General features: G+C 39.4%; 1 protein-coding gene across 1 annotated transcript in view; it reads right to left on the reverse strand.

The window, feature by feature from the left end:
- The window catches only part of SYNE2 (spectrin repeat containing nuclear envelope protein 2), a 181335-nt gene that overhangs the window by 116573 nt on the left and 43198 nt on the right, over window positions 1-21564 (reverse strand). The window contains exons 18-38 of the mRNA XM_027674160.1: window positions 21383-21556; window positions 19493-19651; window positions 19048-19221; window positions 17977-18102; window positions 17677-17832; window positions 16792-17003; window positions 16448-16523; window positions 15724-15842; window positions 15015-15138; window positions 13973-14130; window positions 13368-13515; window positions 11641-12239; window positions 10823-11002; window positions 9709-9859; window positions 7784-7942; window positions 6929-7090; window positions 4436-4537; window positions 3070-3270; window positions 1937-2102; window positions 1075-1187; window positions 119-321 (exon numbers count right to left, since the gene is read on the reverse strand). Coding sequence (XP_027529961.1) covers window positions 119-321; window positions 1075-1187; window positions 1937-2102; window positions 3070-3270; window positions 4436-4537; window positions 6929-7090; window positions 7784-7942; window positions 9709-9859; window positions 10823-11002; window positions 11641-12239; window positions 13368-13515; window positions 13973-14130; window positions 15015-15138; window positions 15724-15842; window positions 16448-16523; window positions 16792-17003; window positions 17677-17832; window positions 17977-18102; window positions 19048-19221; window positions 19493-19651; window positions 21383-21556 — 3662 coding nt within the window. The remainder of the gene's footprint in view (window positions 1-118; window positions 322-1074; window positions 1188-1936; window positions 2103-3069; window positions 3271-4435; window positions 4538-6928; window positions 7091-7783; window positions 7943-9708; window positions 9860-10822; window positions 11003-11640; window positions 12240-13367; window positions 13516-13972; window positions 14131-15014; window positions 15139-15723; window positions 15843-16447; window positions 16524-16791; window positions 17004-17676; window positions 17833-17976; window positions 18103-19047; window positions 19222-19492; window positions 19652-21382; window positions 21557-21564) is intronic.

Here is a 21564-nt window from a genome sequence, read left to right on the forward strand (position 1 = left end):
AAATAAATACCATTTTTTTATAAAAGCAGGGTTGTTTGCCATTCACTATGGCTGTTTAATAATGAATCATTTTATACCACTTGTGATTAAAATGTCAGAAACTACAGTAGCTCCCTACCTACTGAGCTGCTGGAGAGAAGCACCAAGTTCCTTTTCCCGTTTCTGACATTTGGAGATCAATCTCTGTAGTTCTGCTTCTTGATCTCTCACATGGCTGTTAAGGTGGTTAACGCTTGCTTTGGGCAAGTAAGGCTTCACTTTATTCAGTAAAGTTTTAACCTCTTGGATATCTCTATCTTTGCCTTCAGATGTTAGGAAGTGCTGAAAAGAACCACAAGATGTGTTTGCTGTAGTATAATAGATATTTATGTTACAAGAGTTTTTCAGCTCCTGTTATCTTCACCAATATTTTTTTTCCATGAAAAAGAATATATGTTAATTCACAGTTTGCTGACAATGCCATTTGCAAATGGAAAAGTTGCTGTTTGTAAAATAAGGAGAAAGTGAAGTAGATGACTTGTTTTTTCTTCTCTACAGCACAAATATACACAGAAGAAACAGGCATGCAGTATTCAAATCTAGCACTGACATCACTATGTCTCCTTCTGATGCTTAACTGTGATTGCTTCTTGCAGATGTTGTGACTTTTCCATCTGTTTTCTCTTGATTCTGTCTGACTTAGAGAGAAAATCTGGCTACAGTAAAACAAATGCAAATTTTTTTACATTCGAGTCCTTTGGGGGGGTCAGAATTTCATGTTACTCTGTACATATTTGACTTTCTGCATCTTTGCACACTGAAGGACTTGGTCAAGGTCCATTGACTTTGACTAACTACTGTTCTGTCTCTCACTTGCCCAACTATGTCAGAACTTGAACACCGATACTTCATTTGAACTAAGTTTTATTTTCATTCCACTTATTGCCCTAATGCTTTAAGTTACATGAAATGTTCTTTCAGCCTCAAGTTACAAAGCCACTGCTGGTGAGTTCACTCCCAAGAATAGTCTCCTGTGTAAAGAGTAAAACTTCAAGAACAATCAGCTTTAGCAATCAGAACATTTTAATACTTTACCTTTAGCCTCTGTAGTCTTTCTTCCAGTATCGATTTTGTTTCTGAGGGGTCAAAGCAGTCCTTCAAAGACAGCTGAGTGCTGCTGAACCAGTCATTAAAATTCTTGCACTGACCTGAAAAAAAGATACATTCCAATTTTCTTCATTAATTGTATCCTGTAAAAGAAAATCCTATTTAACATGAAGATTTCAGACAGTTTACAACTGTATTTATCGGTGCTACTGTCAAAGGTTGCTTTTCACTACAGAGCGTGACTGAAAATCCTGCAGCTCATATTTTTCTAACCCAATATTAATTGAAAATAAATCTACCTGTTCCCTTGGAAGGGACAGTCTGTTACACACAGCAGTTTGGGTAAACAAGACCCGGAATAGCCTGCTGGCAACTTTTCTCATTTTCACACAAATTAATATCACTTTAAAAATACATAAAGATATGAGACTACCTTTGGGCAGAAAACCCCAACTGCACAATTCTGTGTTTGCTTAAGACAAAAAGCAATAACACTATTCATTGTTATAACTAAGTTTAAGTGAAAAATGACTGGAAAAAATGAAAATATTGGATTTCTGTATTTTTAAATTAAATACTCTGACATTTGTTCCTGAATTATGCTTTACACGTCTTTTATCCATTTTTTTAAACGTAAAAATAAGAAACAAAATACTTTGATCCAGACTGAGTGGTTTGTTGGGATCAAAAGCCATTTTTCTCCAAATCTTTATCTTATTCAGAAGCTGAAGCAGTTTGAGCTATCGAAGCAGTTTCAGACACCAAACCAATTAACTGTATAACCTTTAAGTCATTACAGTGGTCAGTGCAAACCTATAAAGGCACACAAACGTGAAATGTGTTTGCTTACGGTTCAAAACATCGATAAAGTGATCTTGAAGCACATGTTTCTTGTTATTAAATAAGTCAGTGACACATTTAAGCTGCTTATTTAATTCATCCACATCAGGACAATCCGTCTCTTCTTGGAGCAAAGCCACATGGTGTTCTTGTTGCAGAATTTTCTGATGTATCTCCTAAGGTTAAAAAAAATAGGACAATTTTTAAGAAGAAAATTTTGAAGTGAGAGCAGAAGTTCACTGTACAGAGATGCTTCAGTACAAGCCAGAGTTTTGCAAAAGGGTTTAGCCCTGCCTATGTGTCAAAATAATTTCTTAAATTACACTGGCATTAACGAGGCAATCAGTTGGTAGATATAAGCACTCAACTCTCCTTGAGCAGTATCCATTACCCTGTATGCATAATCACACATTCACTCATGCACAGTTTGGGATCACACAGAATACATATGTGAACAGTGATATAGTATGTTCCAGAGCATATAACACCCAGAAGTTACAATGCCTTAGCTGCCATAGGCATTATTGCACCCCTAAATGCCTTATCCTGTATGTCAAGTCCCTGTGAGCTGAAAGATAACTTAGAGGGAGCTAGGAGAATTAATTAAAAGCTCTTTCTTCCAATGCCCGTGATCTCACTGCCCCCAAGCACTAGTGGTCTGACACCCAGGGTGTACATATCCACTCACTGCTCCGCAGGAGGTTTAAATCTTGCCAGCCTAAACCTCCAAGCAGGGAGCTTGAGTTTGAGCAAATATTTGGCTGAAGTTGTTTACTGGGAGGTCCCCTTGCAGGCAGGCTCAGGTGGCACAAAGACATCCTCTGTATATTATCCAGTCTTGGAAAATATACAGCCCAGTATCCCCATTACTGCTTGAACATATCCTGGGTGGCATACTGTTGTTGTGCCTAGGATTAACCATTTACAATAACTGCAAGGGCTAACAAACTACATGTGGTAACTCCAGTGAAAACGGGCTTTTCTTTCATGTTTCTGGCAGCTTAAGGGAATATTCAAGCAAGGCTCTTCACTTGAGTTATTCTAGCAGTTTACAACTCACACAGGACAAACACTTATGAACACTTGCCCAAGAGAAAAATAATGAACAAAATTAATTAAATATACATAATTTTGGCACACTACCTCTAATTTAGTAAAGATCTCTAAGGTGTCCGAAGGAGATAAAGCTTTTAAAAGTGATTCAGTCATTCCAATCTGTGTCTTGGCCAGATCAAGGTCTCCTTTCAGTTCTGCTGTGTTCACGGTGAGTTCACTGGTCCCTCGCTTTGTCGACAAGAGCTCTTTTATTAGCTCCATTTTTTGCACAACAGATGATCTGATGACCTTAAAATTGGAAACAAACATACATAAATTATACTGGATTAAATTCCTAGCATATTACAAAAATCCATGATAGACATAAAAAGAAATTAAATTTATCCAAAGTCCAGACATTTCAATCACAGTTTGTTCCAATTTGTTTCCCCTCTCACTCCACAGACTGAAAAATAATAGTATTTAAGCCCTGCTTTTCTGAGGACAAATAATCTCAGTCTGTCTTTATTAGCATATGTACTGGTGCTGCTTTATTAACAAATTTATTTGTTGGTCTACTCCAGTGTCTACTCTGGGTTTGATTAAGGCCTTATATTCTCTTCAGCTGCCATGAAAAAGAAGGTGGCAGCTTTCTCTGTAGCACACCTCCCTGCAGTGATTCCATCAGGGCAAATTCCCCACAGTGACCCAAAAAACAGGCAAGGGCAGCAGAGAAGTGGGGAGCTGTGGCTGGAGACTATTCACTAAGGAGCAACAGGTCCTTAACCTCATCCTTAAGGCTCTCACTGATTTGCACGAGGCAGGAACTCAGTGGGATCACGGCCACACACTGAAACACCACCTCAGGGACTCAGGGCATCTGGTGTTCCCAAGGAGCACAGGGTGCACAGCACAAGGTTGCTGAGTCCTTTCCTAAGCTCCTTAGATCACTTTACCCAGTGAAACTCCTCTGAGTTCACTGCCTGCTGAGGATAAACACAGAAATAGCCCAACAGGGTCAAGCTCAAGGTGCATCTGAGAGACACTGTAAGCGGATGCTTAGGGAACTGCTACAGGATCAAAGCAGGGCTACCGTGGTCTTGAACAGTGGAGGAGGATTTATTCTTTGCTGTGTGAAGTTAGCACAAAAGGATGATGAGGTCCATTGGGCCTTGTTGCTGGTCAGATATCACTGATATTGGCCTCTTTCAGCAGAGGCAAAACAACTGGGTCAGGTGTAAATCCCAACAAGGCACAGAAGTGACAGAGGTCTTTGTGTTTAAAATGACAGGTTTGGTTCTAACAGCTTGAGACAGACAACAAACAAAATGCCACTGCTCATAGCCAACAAAATGCCTCCAAAACTCTTTGGGTAGATTTAAGTCAAACCAAGGAATTAGTGTGGCAAAGACAATACTGAAGCAGGGCTGCAGTAATGAGTAATGACATGCCAGCTGTAAAAGCTTCTTCATACCTGCAGCTCCAGTGGAGGTTCATTACTATTCAGAAGTTCTTCTATCTCAGCCACCGTGTTGTCAAATTTCTGGAGCTTCTGCTCCTGGACTCGTAAGCATGCCTAAAGGTGTAAAAAACACATTGGTGACTGTGTTTTCCCTCCCCAAAAATTACATTTCCATGTTTCTGTTAGAAAAATTACATTAAAATATCCTGATTCTGCATTTTGGCACGTAGAGCTGTGACAACTCATCCATTTCCTGATTTTCATTTTAGCAACATAAATATTCTTTCGTATTAGAGTCAGAAAAATTCTATATTTCTCAGGCAAAACAGTCGTTAAGGCAAATCTAGCATAAATTTAACAATTTCAATTATTTTGCTTCAAGTAAATTTGCAGGAAAATAATCTTAATTTTTCATTCATTTCTTGCTGCTTTTGTTTAAAGGGATATTCTCAGATGTTACAGACAAAGTCAAGAACTGACATCCCAATGATGGTATGGATCACACTTTGGTATGGATGGGATAAAATATAACACACACTGTAAGCACTTTTTAAATATAAGTCCTCTGTATATTAAAAGACCTCTACCCATTTGAATGGATTTTGGAACAAGTCATTAATATGAAGGTAAAATGCCAACTTCAACTTATGAACAGGATAATCACATTATCTCATAACCCCAGATCAATATTCCAAACTCCCTCAGGCCAAAGCATTCCTTTACAGTCTCTGTACAAGCAACTATCAAAACGCGCTGCAGCCCTGAAAAGAGTCTGCATTTGCATGCAGGCCACAGGAGAAAGCAGCACTTTTCTCACACTGTTTATATTGAAATTATCTTTAAATACACAGTCAAATAATTCATTACTCGTCTTTTGTGACAGGTTTCTTGAAAACACATGCACCAGCGCTCTGCTGGGCAGTCACAAAGGACTCCGGGTTTCAACCCTATGTAACATGATACACATTGTAACAGTTGGAGTTTTTTTTGTAATTAACAGATGTTTCAGGATCAACAAAAAAAAAAAGAATAATAATTAAGTGATAAAGGAACCTGATGCCCTCTGCACTTGAAATCATTTTACAAAAATACCAATGCGCCGGGTTTATTTTCTCTCGTACTTTGCTTTTATAGTAGCTCATGGGAACGTGGTTTGTCTCTCTCTTGCCCTCTTCTCCCGCTTCCTTTGAGAATTACCCTCTCACACAGAGGCAGTGGAGTAACCTCAGCGTAGCCACCTCCAGCACAGCCCTTCCTAAGCACGAGCAGAGTCACTCCGGGGGCACAGTCACATCATGCCGGACTTGAGCAGCTTCCAGGCTACAAAATGGCTCTTAAATGCAGTTTCCAGCTGGTGCCTTTTTGCTGGAGCCTTCAGGGACCTAAACTACCCCAGGTATTCTAACAATACACTGGTAAACACATTGATAATGTGACAAAATGTCCACCGCGGCAGAGTGGATATACCACTGTTTCCCTGTGAAGATCCATACACAAAGAACACCTTGGCATTTTCCTGCTCTGCAAATTAAAACAAATGAGCAGTGCTAACAGTAGGAGGAAAGCTGCAAATAAGCATAATAAAAACCAGGGCATCAGTAGCTTGTAAACACTGAGAAAAAACTGCCTGCATATTTTCAAACAAGTGGATACAGGCTAGATATATGTCTCAACCCCACTTAAGCAGGAAATTATTTTGGTTTAGTAGACACCGGTTATAACCACAACGAAGTAGCACAACTGGTCCATTATGGCTCTAAAGTCAGAAATTAAAATATTTTCCCCTGTTTGTGAAGCTCTTCAATGCTACAGGCCCAGTGCATGTGTTTTTACACCCAACTGCACTCTGATATCAAGAATTAATGCTATAATCTGTGCTAAAAGGGCATGGGCAGCCCAGGCTCCGCTGATGTCTGCCTGTGTGCAGCCCTTGGAGACCCCCAGCAGCCAGACACTGCTAAGGCTGCATTAAGTTACACTGGGGAGCACAGTGGGACAAGGAGAAAACAAACCACCTCTGCAACCTCTTCCTGAATTGTGTGTTGCCCAGCTGTTTCTGATGCTCCAGTATCTTCACTGACTGGCAATTTCTACCTAGAAAACTAATCATTATCCTAGACACACTCTTCCCTTTCTTCTCTATGCATATGGAAATATGTGCACCACTGCACTCCAGGTTCAAGCTTTCCAGGCCTTCTCTTTGCTTATATTTGTACAGCACAAATGAATGAGGGGGTTTTCTAGTCTAAAGGAGTATTTGCAGTGCTGCACTGACTGAGAACAATTTAGCACACATATATACTATCTATGCATTAGTCTCCAAGACCTGTATCCCCAATGACAGGCAATATCTTCAGTGAAACTACCTGTGCAGATACAACTGCAAATGTTACAACTTCCTCTGCTTTTCCAGTGCTGATATTCCTAGGCAATGTTCATGTTTATAGTCCAAAGTCCATATCATTACTGTATAAATGAAGGGTAAAAAATATCTATTCGAATTACCTTCAACTGCGTGAGGTCCTCTTCGGTCAGGCAACGATCTTCTGTGTTCTTGAGCTCTGCATTTGCCCAAGCCTCAATTGTGCCAGATAAACTTAGAAGTTTGTCCCACAAAGCCTGAGCTCTTCCCAAATTATCACAGTAGTTTTCAGTCTTTTCATTGATCTACCAGGAGATTGATAGAAAACACACACAGATTTCAAAAATGCTGAGTTATATTCTAAAAGCAAAAGCAGAACAATAAAAATCAGAGCGAGATGAAAACACCCACAAAAACAAGTGCAGCAAAGGGGAAAAAATATCTCGTGCCTTCACAGTGAACTGGTCATGGAGAAGATATTTAAATCCCTGCCACACATGTCACCAAACATACCAATCACAACAGCAGCTTGCCAGTTTTAAGGCAGGTTTAGGAAGGAGCCTTGCTCATTAATGTTTATCTACCCCCAGTAAATACCATCTAATCTCAGTATTGATGCACTGCTTAGATCGACAGTGGCAAACATTTCTCACCAAAAGCACCGGCATTTTCATTTTCCAGATTGTCTCCGAAGTCTAAATCCACAGAAGTTGTAATGGAAGCTTACAGATTCATGCAAAAAGCACAAATATTGCCTTTTTGCATTTCCTAGAATTATTTACTGCCAAGGAGTACCCACAATATAAAGCACCTGAGAGATCAGAAACATTACACCAGTGGACACTCTGCAAGCTTTGCTCTGGTAAACACTTGGATTTATCTCTTAAGAATCTCTGCCATACTGGACTTAATTTATTCCAAATATTACACCCGTGTCAGAATCAATTACTATAATGCATAACAGATAAGACCACCCTGATAATTTACTTTTTACATACATCCAGCCATCTGTCCACAATAACGTTAGCCTCATTCTCGAACGGAGGCTCCTCAAAGCTTCTCATTTTATTCAGCTGGAATTGCAGGTTTTTGCAGATCTGATTTATTTTGTCTACATCTTCAGAGTGATCATTAAATTCTTCTTTTGCCTCTTCAATCTGTGAAACAGACCACGTGGATATTTACGAGCATGTTTGCTTATGACTGTTTATTCAGCAAAACAATTTTACCTGATGTGCAGTTCTTTTCAGCTTAGAGAAACAACAGCATTACACAAAATAATCTATTTTGTACACTATGGTGAGACTAGGAATGCATCCTGTGTTGTTATAACCCTGTCACACCGACAGGAGCATTTCCCTGCTAGAAATCCATATCATTCTGTTATTGGCTGCAAAACAGCTGAGTGGGAACTATGGATAATTTATTTCTAAGAGAGCCAAAATAACAGTTTGCTTTAAAAGTCATAAGTGCAAGATCCAAGGGGACTATACATCCATACACAGAACCTCGGTTACAGAGAGAAACAATGCACAACATAATCATCTGAGACACTATTACAAGTCTAAAAAATACGAGCTGGCATTCTGATCCCCAGGTTTTGAACTATTTAAAAAAAAAGAAGCTTAAATCCTACTTAAACACAGACATCATCAAATATGTCACTGCCAGAAACTGAAACATCGTTTTTTCCTTTTTTCTGTTTAAACACTAAACTGCTCCTTTGTGTTTACTTGGAATGTCAGTGTTTACAAACAACATGGAAGCTTCCTGGAAAGGAAACACTGACCTCTAGCGCTAGGCACTTTGATACTAGCAGCTCTCCTTGTTTCCCAGAGACGTTCTGGGAAATTACATCTTCCCACACTGACACTGCCAGCTGCTGAGCTCAGGGGAGGGACGGCAGAGTAGCTCTCACAAACCAGAACAAGGTAGAGGACCTTCTCTGCTATTATTTTATATAATCCTAAATAACAAATCATCAGCACTCAAGGAAGTGACTGCACTGTGCCACAGCAATTTCAGAGCATTCAGAGATTCTGAGAGTAGGAATTGCAAAATTCAGTGTGAGGAGGAAGGGCTGTTACCAGAGAGGGGTCTCCATACAAGCAGGGGCTGGGATATGCAGGCAATCTCCCCTGCAGCAGGAGCCCATGTGGTATGAAGTGCCAGAAGTCTCACTGGTGGAACCAAGAAGAAACCCTGCCTCAGCTAAAGGGAGGTGGAACACACAGACACCATCCCATTGCCTGAGGGAAGAAACCACTTACAGTCCTTCTTAAATTTAACCATCCCAGGCACTGCCTAAGAGAAACGTTCCTGAATGATATAGGTGACGCCTCATCAGAAAGCCTAAAAATAGGATCTGAACAAGCAGTTTTATAACCCAGCCAGGAAATGTGAAACCTGTACAGTAAAATGGTCATGATGGACATGCTGCTCTTCCCCTAATCCAACTATACCCAGTGGTTGTATTCATTTAGCCAAGAAGCTGGCTGTCAAATTTTCATCTGAAAAGGAGAAAATCTTCAAACTAAACAAGGGGCTGTCCAGTATGCTTGTTCAGTATGAGTACCTCATCAAGTAATGTAAAAGCTACTGTAAATGTTTAAGTGCTATCAAAGGCAGCTTGGCGCAAAAACAACAGGACTTCATCCCATTTTCATACTAGATCACAGTTCTTCCATGGGGTTCGGAGTTTTTTTAAATCACTCTCATTTAACAAAACCTTGATTCATTAAGCAAAAACAGACTTAAATCAACTTAAAACAAAATAAGGGTATAGGGTCCCTAAATGTATTTTGGAAGCCAAAGTGAAAGCAAGGCCTTAACATCTGCCCTAAAGGTTGAGGGTACAAGGACAACCCCACATGTGAATGCTCCCAAGAAAGGTTTTTCTTTCCACTAAGTTCTTGTTACTCACCTTTGTTATTAGTCTGTTCAAATTCTCCTTCCCCATGTAAGAAGTTTGCTGTGAAAGCACAATCTCCTGTTTCTGGATGATGCTGGTCAGATTCGTTTTGCAGCTCTGGTATTGCTTCAGGAGCTCCAGAACCCTTGCACACTGCTCCTGGCTGTTAAAAAGAGACCTATTATTTATGCCCTAAACATTAAACTGCAGCCTGAACCTCTTATCTGCTTCCTTCTATATTCAAACGTGAGAAAAGGGGTGATGAACTGTACCAGTCATAAAGCCTGCAATACTGTGTGATACCTAGTGTGGTACTCAGGCAGTTTTTGGAATCAGAAATGCCATTCAACATCACATGCTTCTGATTCAACATCTAACTGTGATGAGACCTGAGCAGTTCTGTTAATATGATACTCTCCACCTGAAAGGTGAGCTCAGACACCAGTACACTGAAATACAGTTTGCAGCAGATATCACAACAGTTTGGGTGGTGGACAGTGGGAGATGCCACTTCAGGACAGCCTTCAGCGGGATATGAAAACAGATTATTCCCACTGACACTGTGCATGCCATGAGAATTAACCAGAACTGTGTCAGTCCATGCAAAGCCTCTAGGCATCTTCAAACAACATAATGGAAGGGCAGATGCCCTGGGTGATCAATCATAGCTTTTCCCAGTCCCCACTTGCACAGACTTATCAAACCAAACTCCATTAGTCTTTTCCTGCATAAGAGACTGTTTTCCCAGCTGTCCTCTTCCCTTTGTTTCAGTTTGACTTTTCTTTTTGAATGTGCTGGCATGAAACTCATAGCAAATACAGAAGACACCTCATTCCCAGCAGCAGCCAGGTTTTTCTGTGGGATACCAATTAAGTCCAACACTTCGTTGCTAAATTATGAGACTGAGATGCCTTAAAAATATACAAAATTCATGAGCTTTGGCTGCAAACTTTGATGTGCAATTCTTGGTTTAGTGATAGTTTACACCATCATAATGGTAACTATTTCTACTGTATCAATATTTCATTTATTTTAAAGAAAGGTCTAAGGTTTTTTTGTTGTTTGATTTTAAAAGCAAACTTCTTACTTGTACAATATTACTTTAAAATGTAGCTTTTCTCCTTACCATTCAGCAAGCAAGAGCTTTGTATCCTCCCATAACCTCTCTGTAGCTCTGCACTGCTCATTTGCTTCCTCTGCTTTTTCCTCATTGATCTGTGGGAGCTTATTAGCAATTTCTTGCATAGGTTTCATTTCAACAGCAGCACAGTCCAATTCCTTTTCCAATTCTGTTAATGATTTTATCCTTTATTAGAAAAAAATGAAATACAGACTTATATTAAAGTAATTCTTTGATATGGTTCACAATGTAATTATTAAGTTCCCTAGAAATTCATCGTGAGCTCCACATGCTATATTAAATGACATCATAAGAAGTCTAATTTGATCTTCAGTTCACATAATTTGACACAGGCCTTCAGATGAGTTATGCTGACCTTAGCTCTTTGAGAAGGTAATCCAAAATCTTAAAAGGCAACTTGGTCTGTATGAACACAGTGAATTAGTTTGTATTAAAAGGTAAGTGTATTCTGTCTTTCTTACACTGCAGAGTTTCAGATCAGGTCCATCAGTGCACAGCAAGGGGACCCATCTCCCTCTTTGACAGTTTTCTTGCTGAAAACTAAGATCACAACAATCAATCTCCTCCTATTTTTCCTTCCTCAGTGCTTCAAACATACACATAGAGAGCAACTCAAAAGAAAAGAAAAAATGGAGAAGGCTTCCTTATTTAGGCTGCGATGGAACAAACAAAACTACATCCACAGTTTCTGTCAACGCTCCACAGATACTTAAAATTTCAGTGCTCTGAAGGGGCCCTCGAAGGGGTCACAGGCTGACTTGACTGAAATTATGAAATAAAAAGAGCTTTAAATAAGAAATCACCTTTTCTGAATAGCTGGAATTGTTGGATCCTTCAAGCCTATTTTGTTAATTCTGTCACGTAGATCCTGAATGTTTTTAAGGAGTTCACTGTTTTTTCTGGAAAAAATCTCATACAAGTCTTTTTCTTCTGTAAGCACCTGTTCACTTGGGGGATCATAAATCGTATTTAGCTTTTCAGATAAAGTCAGAACAAGGTTTTCACAGCAAGTCTTTCTCCCACATTCAGCATCTTCCAAACAGATATCAACAGTTTTCAGGCGTTCATCCAAATGTTTGGCCTCTTCTGCCATGTGAGAAACTTCTTGTGCAGCCTCTCTCAAAGTTTTTCCCTGTATTTCAGGCTGACCTGAGGGATCTGTGAGACATTTGATGGAAGACTGAATCTTCCTCAATGAGGCCATAAAAGCTTCCAGATCTTTAAGGACTGTCTCGCGGATCTGCATTTTATTGCTCATTTCTTCAAGCTGGTTTTGATAGTAAATCATAATTTTACTTGCAGCCTGCAGGTCTATTGGATTAAATTCATCCCTTGCTGAACTATCTAGGTGTTCCAACTGTTTGCACACTTCAATCTGATTTAATATGGATCTCTGTAGCTCCTGAAATTGAGAGAATGACCAACAGTGTTAGCGAGTGAAAAAAAACATATATCCGGCATTCAAGTGAACCTACAACTGAAACCCAAATTATACTAGTAGCAAAACAAGTATGATAAACAGGGTGGTTCTGAAGGAAAACCTATTCTGGACTTGAGTGGAGGGAAGAAAAAAGAACAAAAAAAAATCAAATAAAATGGTATTCCACACAAAGGGAATTTGATCAGCAGTACTGAAAGCCCAGCAATTTTTGCAGCAATCAGACAAGAAGGAGAGAAAGATGATGAGAGTCCTGGCACTGAAAGCAGCAGGTTCTCACAGCAGGACATCAGTCAGAGCACAGGCAAGCATGGCGATATTTATTACTCTGCCATCTTTTAAGTTCTTCATGTTATACTTTTGCAGGAGACTTACATGTATTTGAAAATCTCTTGGTGCAGCCTGTATGCTCTCTGGTTACAGCCCCCAAAGAGCAGTGTGTCAGTATTGTGAAACTCCAGCTGTGCAGCCTAAAATGGTCAGGCAAAGAGTGCACAGGCTCTCTGCCCTACAGCTTGAGAGACCTAAACCCTGCTTCACTGGAGAGCCAAGGGTAGACAAACACAAATTTTCAGTCCTGTGTAGCTGTCAGTGTGCTCAGCCAAGAACAAAACAATATTCACCCTGCCTAATGGACCAGGGCCTAGGCATTAGACACTGATAGCAAATGAACAATTACTGCATCCATGCAGAACTTCCAAAGCCATCCCAAGGTGTGCTCAGATACTTCAGCAGATGTGACATAGATAGTTTAGATTAGCTCACAAATTAACACCACACTGTGTATATGGCTCCACAAAGTGATATAAGGCAGGTGAGAACATCACAAATCTGCATCAAAGGAAAGTCCTAACATAAGAGAAAATGTTCATTATAATGTTTTTTTACAGCAGAACCTACTGAGGGTCCCTGGCTGCCTCTACAGGAACGACATTTAAAGCAAAGGCAGTAAAATGCTGTTACAGATTTTAGAAGGTTTAGGAAATCTTGTCAGCAGTCCCAAACTCCTGAATGAAAATTCCATGAAACTCTCTACTTCCTAGACATTAAAACCTGTTCTGGCTAGGGTGTGGTCTCTGCATCCTCCCTTACCTTCAGTTCCCTATAAGCTAGATCACTATTCATCAGATTAAACTGCTGGATGTCCTTTTTCTTCAGCTGCTGATCCAATTCACAGAGAAGAATGGATTCATTTTCTATTGGCAAAACAATTTCCAAAGCAGTCCTTAAAGAGTTCATTCTGCAAGAAAGGTAACAAAGCATGAACTGGGAAGGCAAGCAAGAAAAGTCACTCTACATTTTACAGCACAAAAAGCCACAAAAATAATGTAATTGAATGTCTAACAGATCTAATCCTCCTCCTCCTCCTGAGGTCAAAGGAGTTTTTCTTTCATTAATGAGAAAAGCAGTTTGAATCGCTGTGAATTTAACCGGAACATGAAAGGAAATAACAGCAACATATGGGAATATTGCACAGTGATGTTAGAAAGATCTGGCTCTGTGCTTCTTGGGGAGATTCACACTATCTGCCATGTGCATATGAACCAAGAAAAATTAAGAAAAACTTAATTTTATGCAATTAAAAAAGGTTAAAAATTTGCAGATATTTTCTGTAACATGCACTATTCCCTTCAAAACACACACATTAGTTAAAATGAACTATTCCTTAGCTAATATCATAAAGTGTTATTTTATACCTGGTACTTATAATATCCTGAAGCTCTTTCCACTCTCCTTGTAGCTTGTTTCTTTTCTCAGAGAGAGCAGCCTGCTGCACTTCAACCCCAAGATTTTCTAAAGTAGATGAGATGTTTTCCAACTGTGTCCAACCAGAATTGATTTCACTCTCTATCACCTAAGAGATAAGCAGTGCTAATTGCATTAACACGATATTGTTTTTCTCAGTAGACTGGACAGTTCATAAAATTACAGCCACAAGAGGCTCTTACAAAAACAGTGAAAATACCACCTGAAAGTAGGAGTTTCTATTGCCTTTTTTTCCCTTTAAGATTCCATTTTCAGCTGCATGCAAATCTCTAGCAAATTTTTATGATGAAAATTTCCATGTCAGATGTATGCCTTGGCTACCTTTTATAAAGGATTCAATAAATATGGGTCAGCTATTCTTACTTCAAGAATGAAAATATCTCCACTTAGCTATGTTCAAAAGAAAAAAAACCCAACCAAATATAGAACTGGACCAAGTTCTGAGATGCTAGTTAAGCTTTGTACTCCTTTCAAGCAAGGCCTTGAAAAATTGCAGTAATAAACCCTCCAGCATCAATACTGTGCCCTTTGTCATCCCCTTAAGGTTCTCACAAATCTAATCAAGTTGTAAGTCCTGGAAAAGTTCCATTCCACACATACACCACTGCCACTTGGTGGTTCAACTCTGCTGACTCCTCCAGTCCTGACCATTTCTATCACTTACAACTCCTGCCAACAGAAAAAGCTGCTCTCTGTAGTTTTTTTTCCCTATTAGACCTATTTTAGCCTGCAGGTAACAAACCAAGAGCCACCAATTTCTTCTTTCAGCCACACTTGAAAAACTCCACTGCTAAGCAGGAATGCAGTTCTGCTGAAACCCAAACCCTTGATTTCTCTCACACTTCTAATAAACCTGGTGACAAGGATGCTCTTTTTCCCTTGGCAATAGATGTAAACACAGAGAGGTGAGGGCTCTACATGAGAAAGTAACAATTTAGGCACCAACTATGTTTTTAGAAGACAAATACTTACCTGTAGTTCAAGCAGCTTATTCTGAAGGCATGAAGTGCCCTTTATTTCATCAGTAAAGCCAGATGCTACTTTATCTCTGCTGATTTGTAACAGTTCCTCCAGGTTACTTCTTTGTATGTTATAGCTAAAGAAAGAGGCAATCACTTTCAGAGAGAATATTACTTCTAATTTAATGGAACATGGCAGGCTATGGGACTTGCTGACCAATAGATTACCATGCAAAATAAGCACAATCTATTGCAAATACATATGTTGATGAAGTCCCAAATGAATGGGCACAAATGAGGACATATTAAGAGATGAGATATTGCTCACCTGGCTAATTTTCAAGTATGAATGTCTGCCTGCATTCTCTAAATTCAATTTTATGAATGTAAAAATGTCTAAAAACTTGTCACTTTTTTTTTACCTTGTAATATTTGAAGTTATTAGTAAGCGGGGTACAGATTTTTCTGGCCCAAGAAAAGAGCAGAAGTAAAACTTCTACAGCTATAAGTGTTCTTGCTATAAAATCCTCCTCTTTGAAGCATTTAGCAGCTGCAGTGCTTCCTTATCAATTACAGAGAAATATTAAGCAAACTGTAGTAGAAAAAGAATAGAATTCTGCACAGCAAAAGTGTACCCTATGTTTGATATATTCAATTAATCTGTGAATGTTTAGCATAGTATTATTTGCTGATACACATTTATTTTATTTTCTAAAAATTACCTCTCTAATAAAGCTGGTATGGCCAAATCACTGTCTTCCTCAAATTTCTCTGCACAGCTTTCTCCATTGTGATGTTTCACATCTGGTTCCAAAACTATATCTGCAGCAGGTCTTGAGGTCTAAGGAAAAATAAAAAGGTTAACAGCGACCTCCACATCATGCTGTGTAATAACACAGTGAAGCCTAACAGACATCTGTGAACTTCTGAGGGAAGAAATTGCTTGATGTGTCCCAAAGGAGATGAGAGATACCATTCATGAATACAAGATGTGTTCAAACTCAATCATGACCCCAAAGAGCAAATTTCTGAATACTTGCAGCCAGCTCATTCATTCTTTCCACAGATAGAGACAAACACCTCCAAGTCTTCATTATTTTTCCTCCCTCTGTCCTCTGAAACTTGTTCAAATTACTGGGACACTATGGGAGATTTCAATATGAACCCAGCTTCTCACATGACTCTCATCTGAAAACCATTTTTAGCAAAATATCGTGCAAGGTTGGAGACTCACATCTCCTTGGGATGCCAAGTGCTGTTCCTTGCACGTTAATTTTTAATATTTATTTCATTTACATTCACAAGTATAGGGGGGTTTTGATTTCTGTGATAGGCTTGAGGTCCTATCACAATGAAAATAGTATGAGAAATAATCACTTTTTCCTTTTGGCAGTGATCTCCCTTTGACAGAGCACTGTTCTTTAACAGTAAGTCTGGATTTCTTACCTCCTGTACCGAAAGGTTATCGACTTCTTGAGAAGAACCAGGCTCTTCTCCATTCTCAGAAGCAATAATGGAGCTCCTACAGTTTAAAAGAAATTTCAGCTTAAGAACAAATTATGAAATACAAAGGGAAAAAAGAAACCCCAGCCAAAGATTAAAACCATTGCAGCTGTGATGAAGGGCAATCCAACACTGTACTTGCTAGTTCACGAAACTTAATACTAAGTGTTTAAATGTACAGTTTGTCCACAGTAATGAACTAGGTAGCACATTTACACTATCACAAAATCTAGCTGTATAAATGATTTCCATGAAGCTACAACACATTGTGCCCTCAAGCCACCCACCCTTTCTGAGGTGCCTGTCCTATCCCAGCACGAGCCAGCAGCGCCGTGGAAGTATCGGCCACAATTTGCTGAACCTTTTCTAGCTTTTGTTCAAAGTCTGCAGTGAGTGTCTGTATTCCTGGGACGGTTTCTTCTGACAGTCTTCCCAGTATTTTAAGGTCTTCTAATGACTTCTGAAGTTCCCTCAGGCTGCCTTCATGTGAAAAAAAGGCCTAAACAAAGAAAAATGATATAATAAACTCATGTGAATTCATGAGGATATGCGATTATTCACATACATTTTTTTCTACTTCCACTTTCTTCTCGGATGAGTGCACTTAAAAGTGTAAGCTGTCAAACCAAGAAAGAAACACTTATTTTCCCTTGATTCTTTCTCAAACAGAGTCAGGACAGAAATCAGGATTTCTGGAAACATGTTCCCCAGTTGTATTCACAAGACCACACTGAGTCTTGCTTGATTTTGAAATTCATTACGTTACTACAATTTTAACTACTTTGGTCCCAAGCCTTCTCCACCCTGACATCAGATAGGCATGTCCCATTGACTGCAGAAAAAAATAGAATTTTTAAAAATATTCCTCATCAATTATTACACTTACTAGGGTAAAATCTGGATATATAAAAATCTGAAAAAAAAAGGGAAAAAGATACCATCTACTTAACGAGGAGTTAATTCTAAAACGATGCAAGAACACTAATATCTGCAGTCAAAAAAGGTAAAGAAATAATTTGGGTGGCCTCTTTGTTCTGTGTTTATATAACATAGAGCACAAGAGCCCTGTTTCACAAGAACAGGCTGCCATAATGTACCTAAGAAGGAGGAAGAAGGACAGCAAAGCATCCACAAAAAGAGGTAAGTGAACAGAAAAGGAAGGTCTCAGGTACCTCATGTTCCTTGATGAGCCCTTTGGTTTTATCCATACTTAGGAGTTTCTTCTCTTTGCCTAATTGCTTATTGATTTTTTTTAAAGTTGCATTAAATTTCTTCTTTTCCCTTTCTACCATGAGCTGGACATAGGATATAATTTCCTGACGAACAGCCTGCAAAATTCAAAACACATTGTTCCTGTGAGATGGTGAGACAGTGTTACACAGCAAATAAAAACCTCAGAACATAATGTGACAAAAAAAGTGTTTTTCTAAGATACCAGGCCTAATGAGATTCTTCTTCCTGTATTATCTCACCTCCCATCTCCTACGAACATCTTCTTCCACTATGAGCTTTTCATGATCAGATGAAATATTTTTCAGCTGTTCAGCTGCTTTCAAAAATTTGTCAAGAACTTTGTTGTCCAGAGTATTAAAAGCTTCCTGCAAAAAAGGCATCATAATGAAAAATAAACAGAACTGAATGTAACTTATTTACCTAATAAAATTACATCAGTAGCATACAAAAGCCGTGCATAATGAATGTATACATTGCATGTATGGGCTGTGGTGGCCCTTGTGTGGGTGACTGCAAGAGTATTTTCCACCCCTGCACATCTGCAAAAGGTTGCAGACACTTTCAGTGTGTGCTTTATGGAGGAAAGCAAGTGTTGATCTTGCAACTCCTCATTTAGGGGCAAATTTGACATAAAAGAAAAAGATTAAAGTCCCTGAACTCAGACTCTTTTCTAGGGAATCTACGTGGCCATGTCCCATGTCAGCAAGAGGGTGAAAGGTCTCCATCAGCATGATGGGACCCTGCAAGATGGCCTGGAGTGAGGCTCTGAGCCCCTCCTGGCACATGGACACCCAGGCCTTGCTCTGCAAGATGAGGCAACACAGATTTTGGGCACTTCTGGTTTTGATATTCCTTTCAGAGACCCACATTTTGAGACTGGACACTTTATTTACCAGTTACCCTCTGGAAAAAAGAGGAGATTCAGTATTTATTTTCATGCTTTAAAGACCTGTCCAAGAATTCAGGCATGTGATTCTTGATGGCAATCTTAATTATTGATCAAGAAAAAAAATTGGCTGTAGTTCAGAACACGATGAGTTCTGACAGAATAATGGAGTAATTTAAGACAAGGCACTGAATAAACTGCCACACAGATTTATGTTTCTTCATTCAAGTTGTCTGCCAAGTTAATATACGCTGACAGTGCTAAATCACTAAATTTTCTCAGCTAAATTAAGCTGAGAAAAGCATTAATAGCTACCAAAAAAAACCACCTCTGATCTTTTTCTCACTGGGGTACCCTAAGACTTCTAGAAACCACATAGCACTAAGAAATACTCAAATTCAGCTGGTTCAGAATACAAACCCACCTCATATCTTGAAATACATTCTTCTGGGCTTAATTTTTGACTGACGAGTTGCACAGCCTTTGAAATAGAGACCTCGAGCTCTTTCTGGGATTCTTCAAAATTGAGCAAAGCCTCCTTTTCTGACGGTCTCTTCTCAGATTTGGACAGCATGTTGTTCATGTCACCCATGACAGCCTTGGAAGAAAGAAACTCTTTACAGAGCATGCCTGAGTGTCAGTAATTACATAAAGTGATTGCTTCATCACATCACTCAAATTTTTCAGGTTGAGATATGATCTTTGAAATGTTCTAGATTTTGCCCTGGCAAAAGTCTGGGAGACTGATTCCAACAGTATACAACCTTTTCTATTTTACATGACTGATAAGGAGTCTTCCTTATCACATAATGCTAAAATTAGAGATATCTCTGTGTGTACAAGGTGCAGTAACAACAAAAAAGGAGTACCTCAATTTTGTCTCTGGCTTCTTTAATTCGTGCCTCCAGCCCAGTGGTGTGAGAATGCTGTTGAAATACCTGACTTGGAACATTTTGCATCAGGGATTGCAATATCTCTTCTGCTGCCACAACTCGTTCTTGGCACAAGGTTCCTCTTGCAGCCAAACTCTGGTTGAAAAAAAAACACATCAGAAGCCTTTACAGTGTTTATGTCTTTTTGTTTAAATGCACTGAATGACAAAGCCAGCTTTGATCATGGATGGTAAATATTTGGTCAAGGAAAAACCTTATATTCCAATTATGGTCAGTGTATTGCACTGCAAAATCTCTGTGAGGAGAGAAAGAAATTTGCTGCCATCCACAGGGGATTCTGTTTGCTGAAACAATTTCTTTCTGTCAATGTGATACCTCCCATGTCTTTGCCTCAGAGCCAACATTCTCCCATCCAAACAGCTTTCCAAATGAATGTACAAACCACACATTTGGATATGCATTGTCTGGTCATGAAGTCATCCAAAAGTAAGAACATATCAAGGCTCAGATTTTCTTGTGCTATTCAGTACTAAAAGGCAGGAAGCAGCTGGGTATTTTGCATGCAGAAGCAGTGTGCCATGTTTGAATATTTATCATGAAATGTCCTTATTAGAGCTGTTCTGATCTATGAATATTCAACACATTTTCCTGTTTGAAGTTGTCAATTAGCATTCTTCTAATGATAATCAGTGCTTTATTCTGGTTCCTGACCTATTGGCACTGCAGGTAACAAGCGACCTGATCTCTCCTGCTCCCACACATGGAGATACAATACCAGCCACATTTTTGGAGGCTGTATTTCATGGTGTCTTTTGTTGCTTCATGGTTTTTAACAAACTAGTGTCACAGTGCAAAATGAGGCTTATTTCATAAACATATGCCCGTGATTACAAAAAGATGAGTAGATTCTTTTCACCATCTCACACCCCTAAATCTGTCAGATAAACACAATGCAAGAAGGCACAAACCAACACTGATTCTGGTTCACAGTTATTGTAGGTAGATTTAATGAACTGAAGAGTATTTCTGTTTAATTACAGCAGTTAGACAAAGGAGCTTCAATGAAACATCCTTCTGGTGGTCACCTTCACACCATTATGTTATACAGGTCTTGCGGCAGAAATAGTAAAAGCAACATAAAACAGTGCTTCAGCTTCTCCAGTGCAAAGCTTGGCATCTTTGTTCAGTCTCACCTTCACTGGCAGGTGAAGAAAATAAATCAGACTTTGTATTGAAGTTGTTGAGTTATGTACACATATTTTCACCTGCCATCTGCTGGGGACAGTAATCCCTGGCAGAGAGACATGGGAAATAGAGACTAGTGGAATTTCTTGTTAGAAATCAATTTGTGCTCACAGTGGATACTTAGAGCAGCTGCCTATAAGCTGATATTCCCAAATTACTCCACATGCTGCTGAAAATACTTCAAGTATCCCAGTTTTTGACAAGTAAGCCTTGAACAAAGCCAAGTTGTCCCAAACCTTCTCCCTGCACTGGAGGGTAGATGATAAAAGCACTGTATGACCAGGAGAAATTCTCAAATTGTCAACTGCTCCAAGTGCTGTGCTGGACAGGAGTAATTAATATCACTCAAGAACAAGCTGCTGATCAGTGGCACCAGCACTTCATTGGCACCTGTTTGTTATCTGGACACACCACTGTTGGAAGATTCATTTACAGGTCATCTGGGAGCTGTCCTGAGAAATAATATCAAAGCACTGGCACTGTCTTGACATTTTACCAGTGTTACAATACAAAATCCACACAAATTTCTGCTTCACTGACGATGGCTCATTTTATCCCAGCCACAAATCTGTGCTGAAATATGAGAATCTGATGAATGAGTATTTTAAGCAGTATTTTCACCTGCAAATGTTCCTCTGTCTCAGGTTCCACAGGCCCCTCGTGACTGATCTTGCCAAGCAGACATCCAGTCTCTGCTGCCCACCTATCCACCTCTCCAAGGAGCTCTTCAATTTTCTCCAGGCTCCCTGGAAGTTCCTTGTTTTTCTCTGCAGCATTTGTACTCCCTTCTCCAAGCTACAAAC

The sequence above is a fragment of the Neopelma chrysocephalum genome, unplaced genomic scaffold, assembly GCF_003984885.1.
Source record: "Neopelma chrysocephalum unplaced genomic scaffold, ASM398488v2 Primary Assembly neopelma1_24, whole genome shotgun sequence".
NCBI lineage: Eukaryota > Metazoa > Chordata > Aves > Passeriformes > Pipridae > Neopelma > Neopelma chrysocephalum.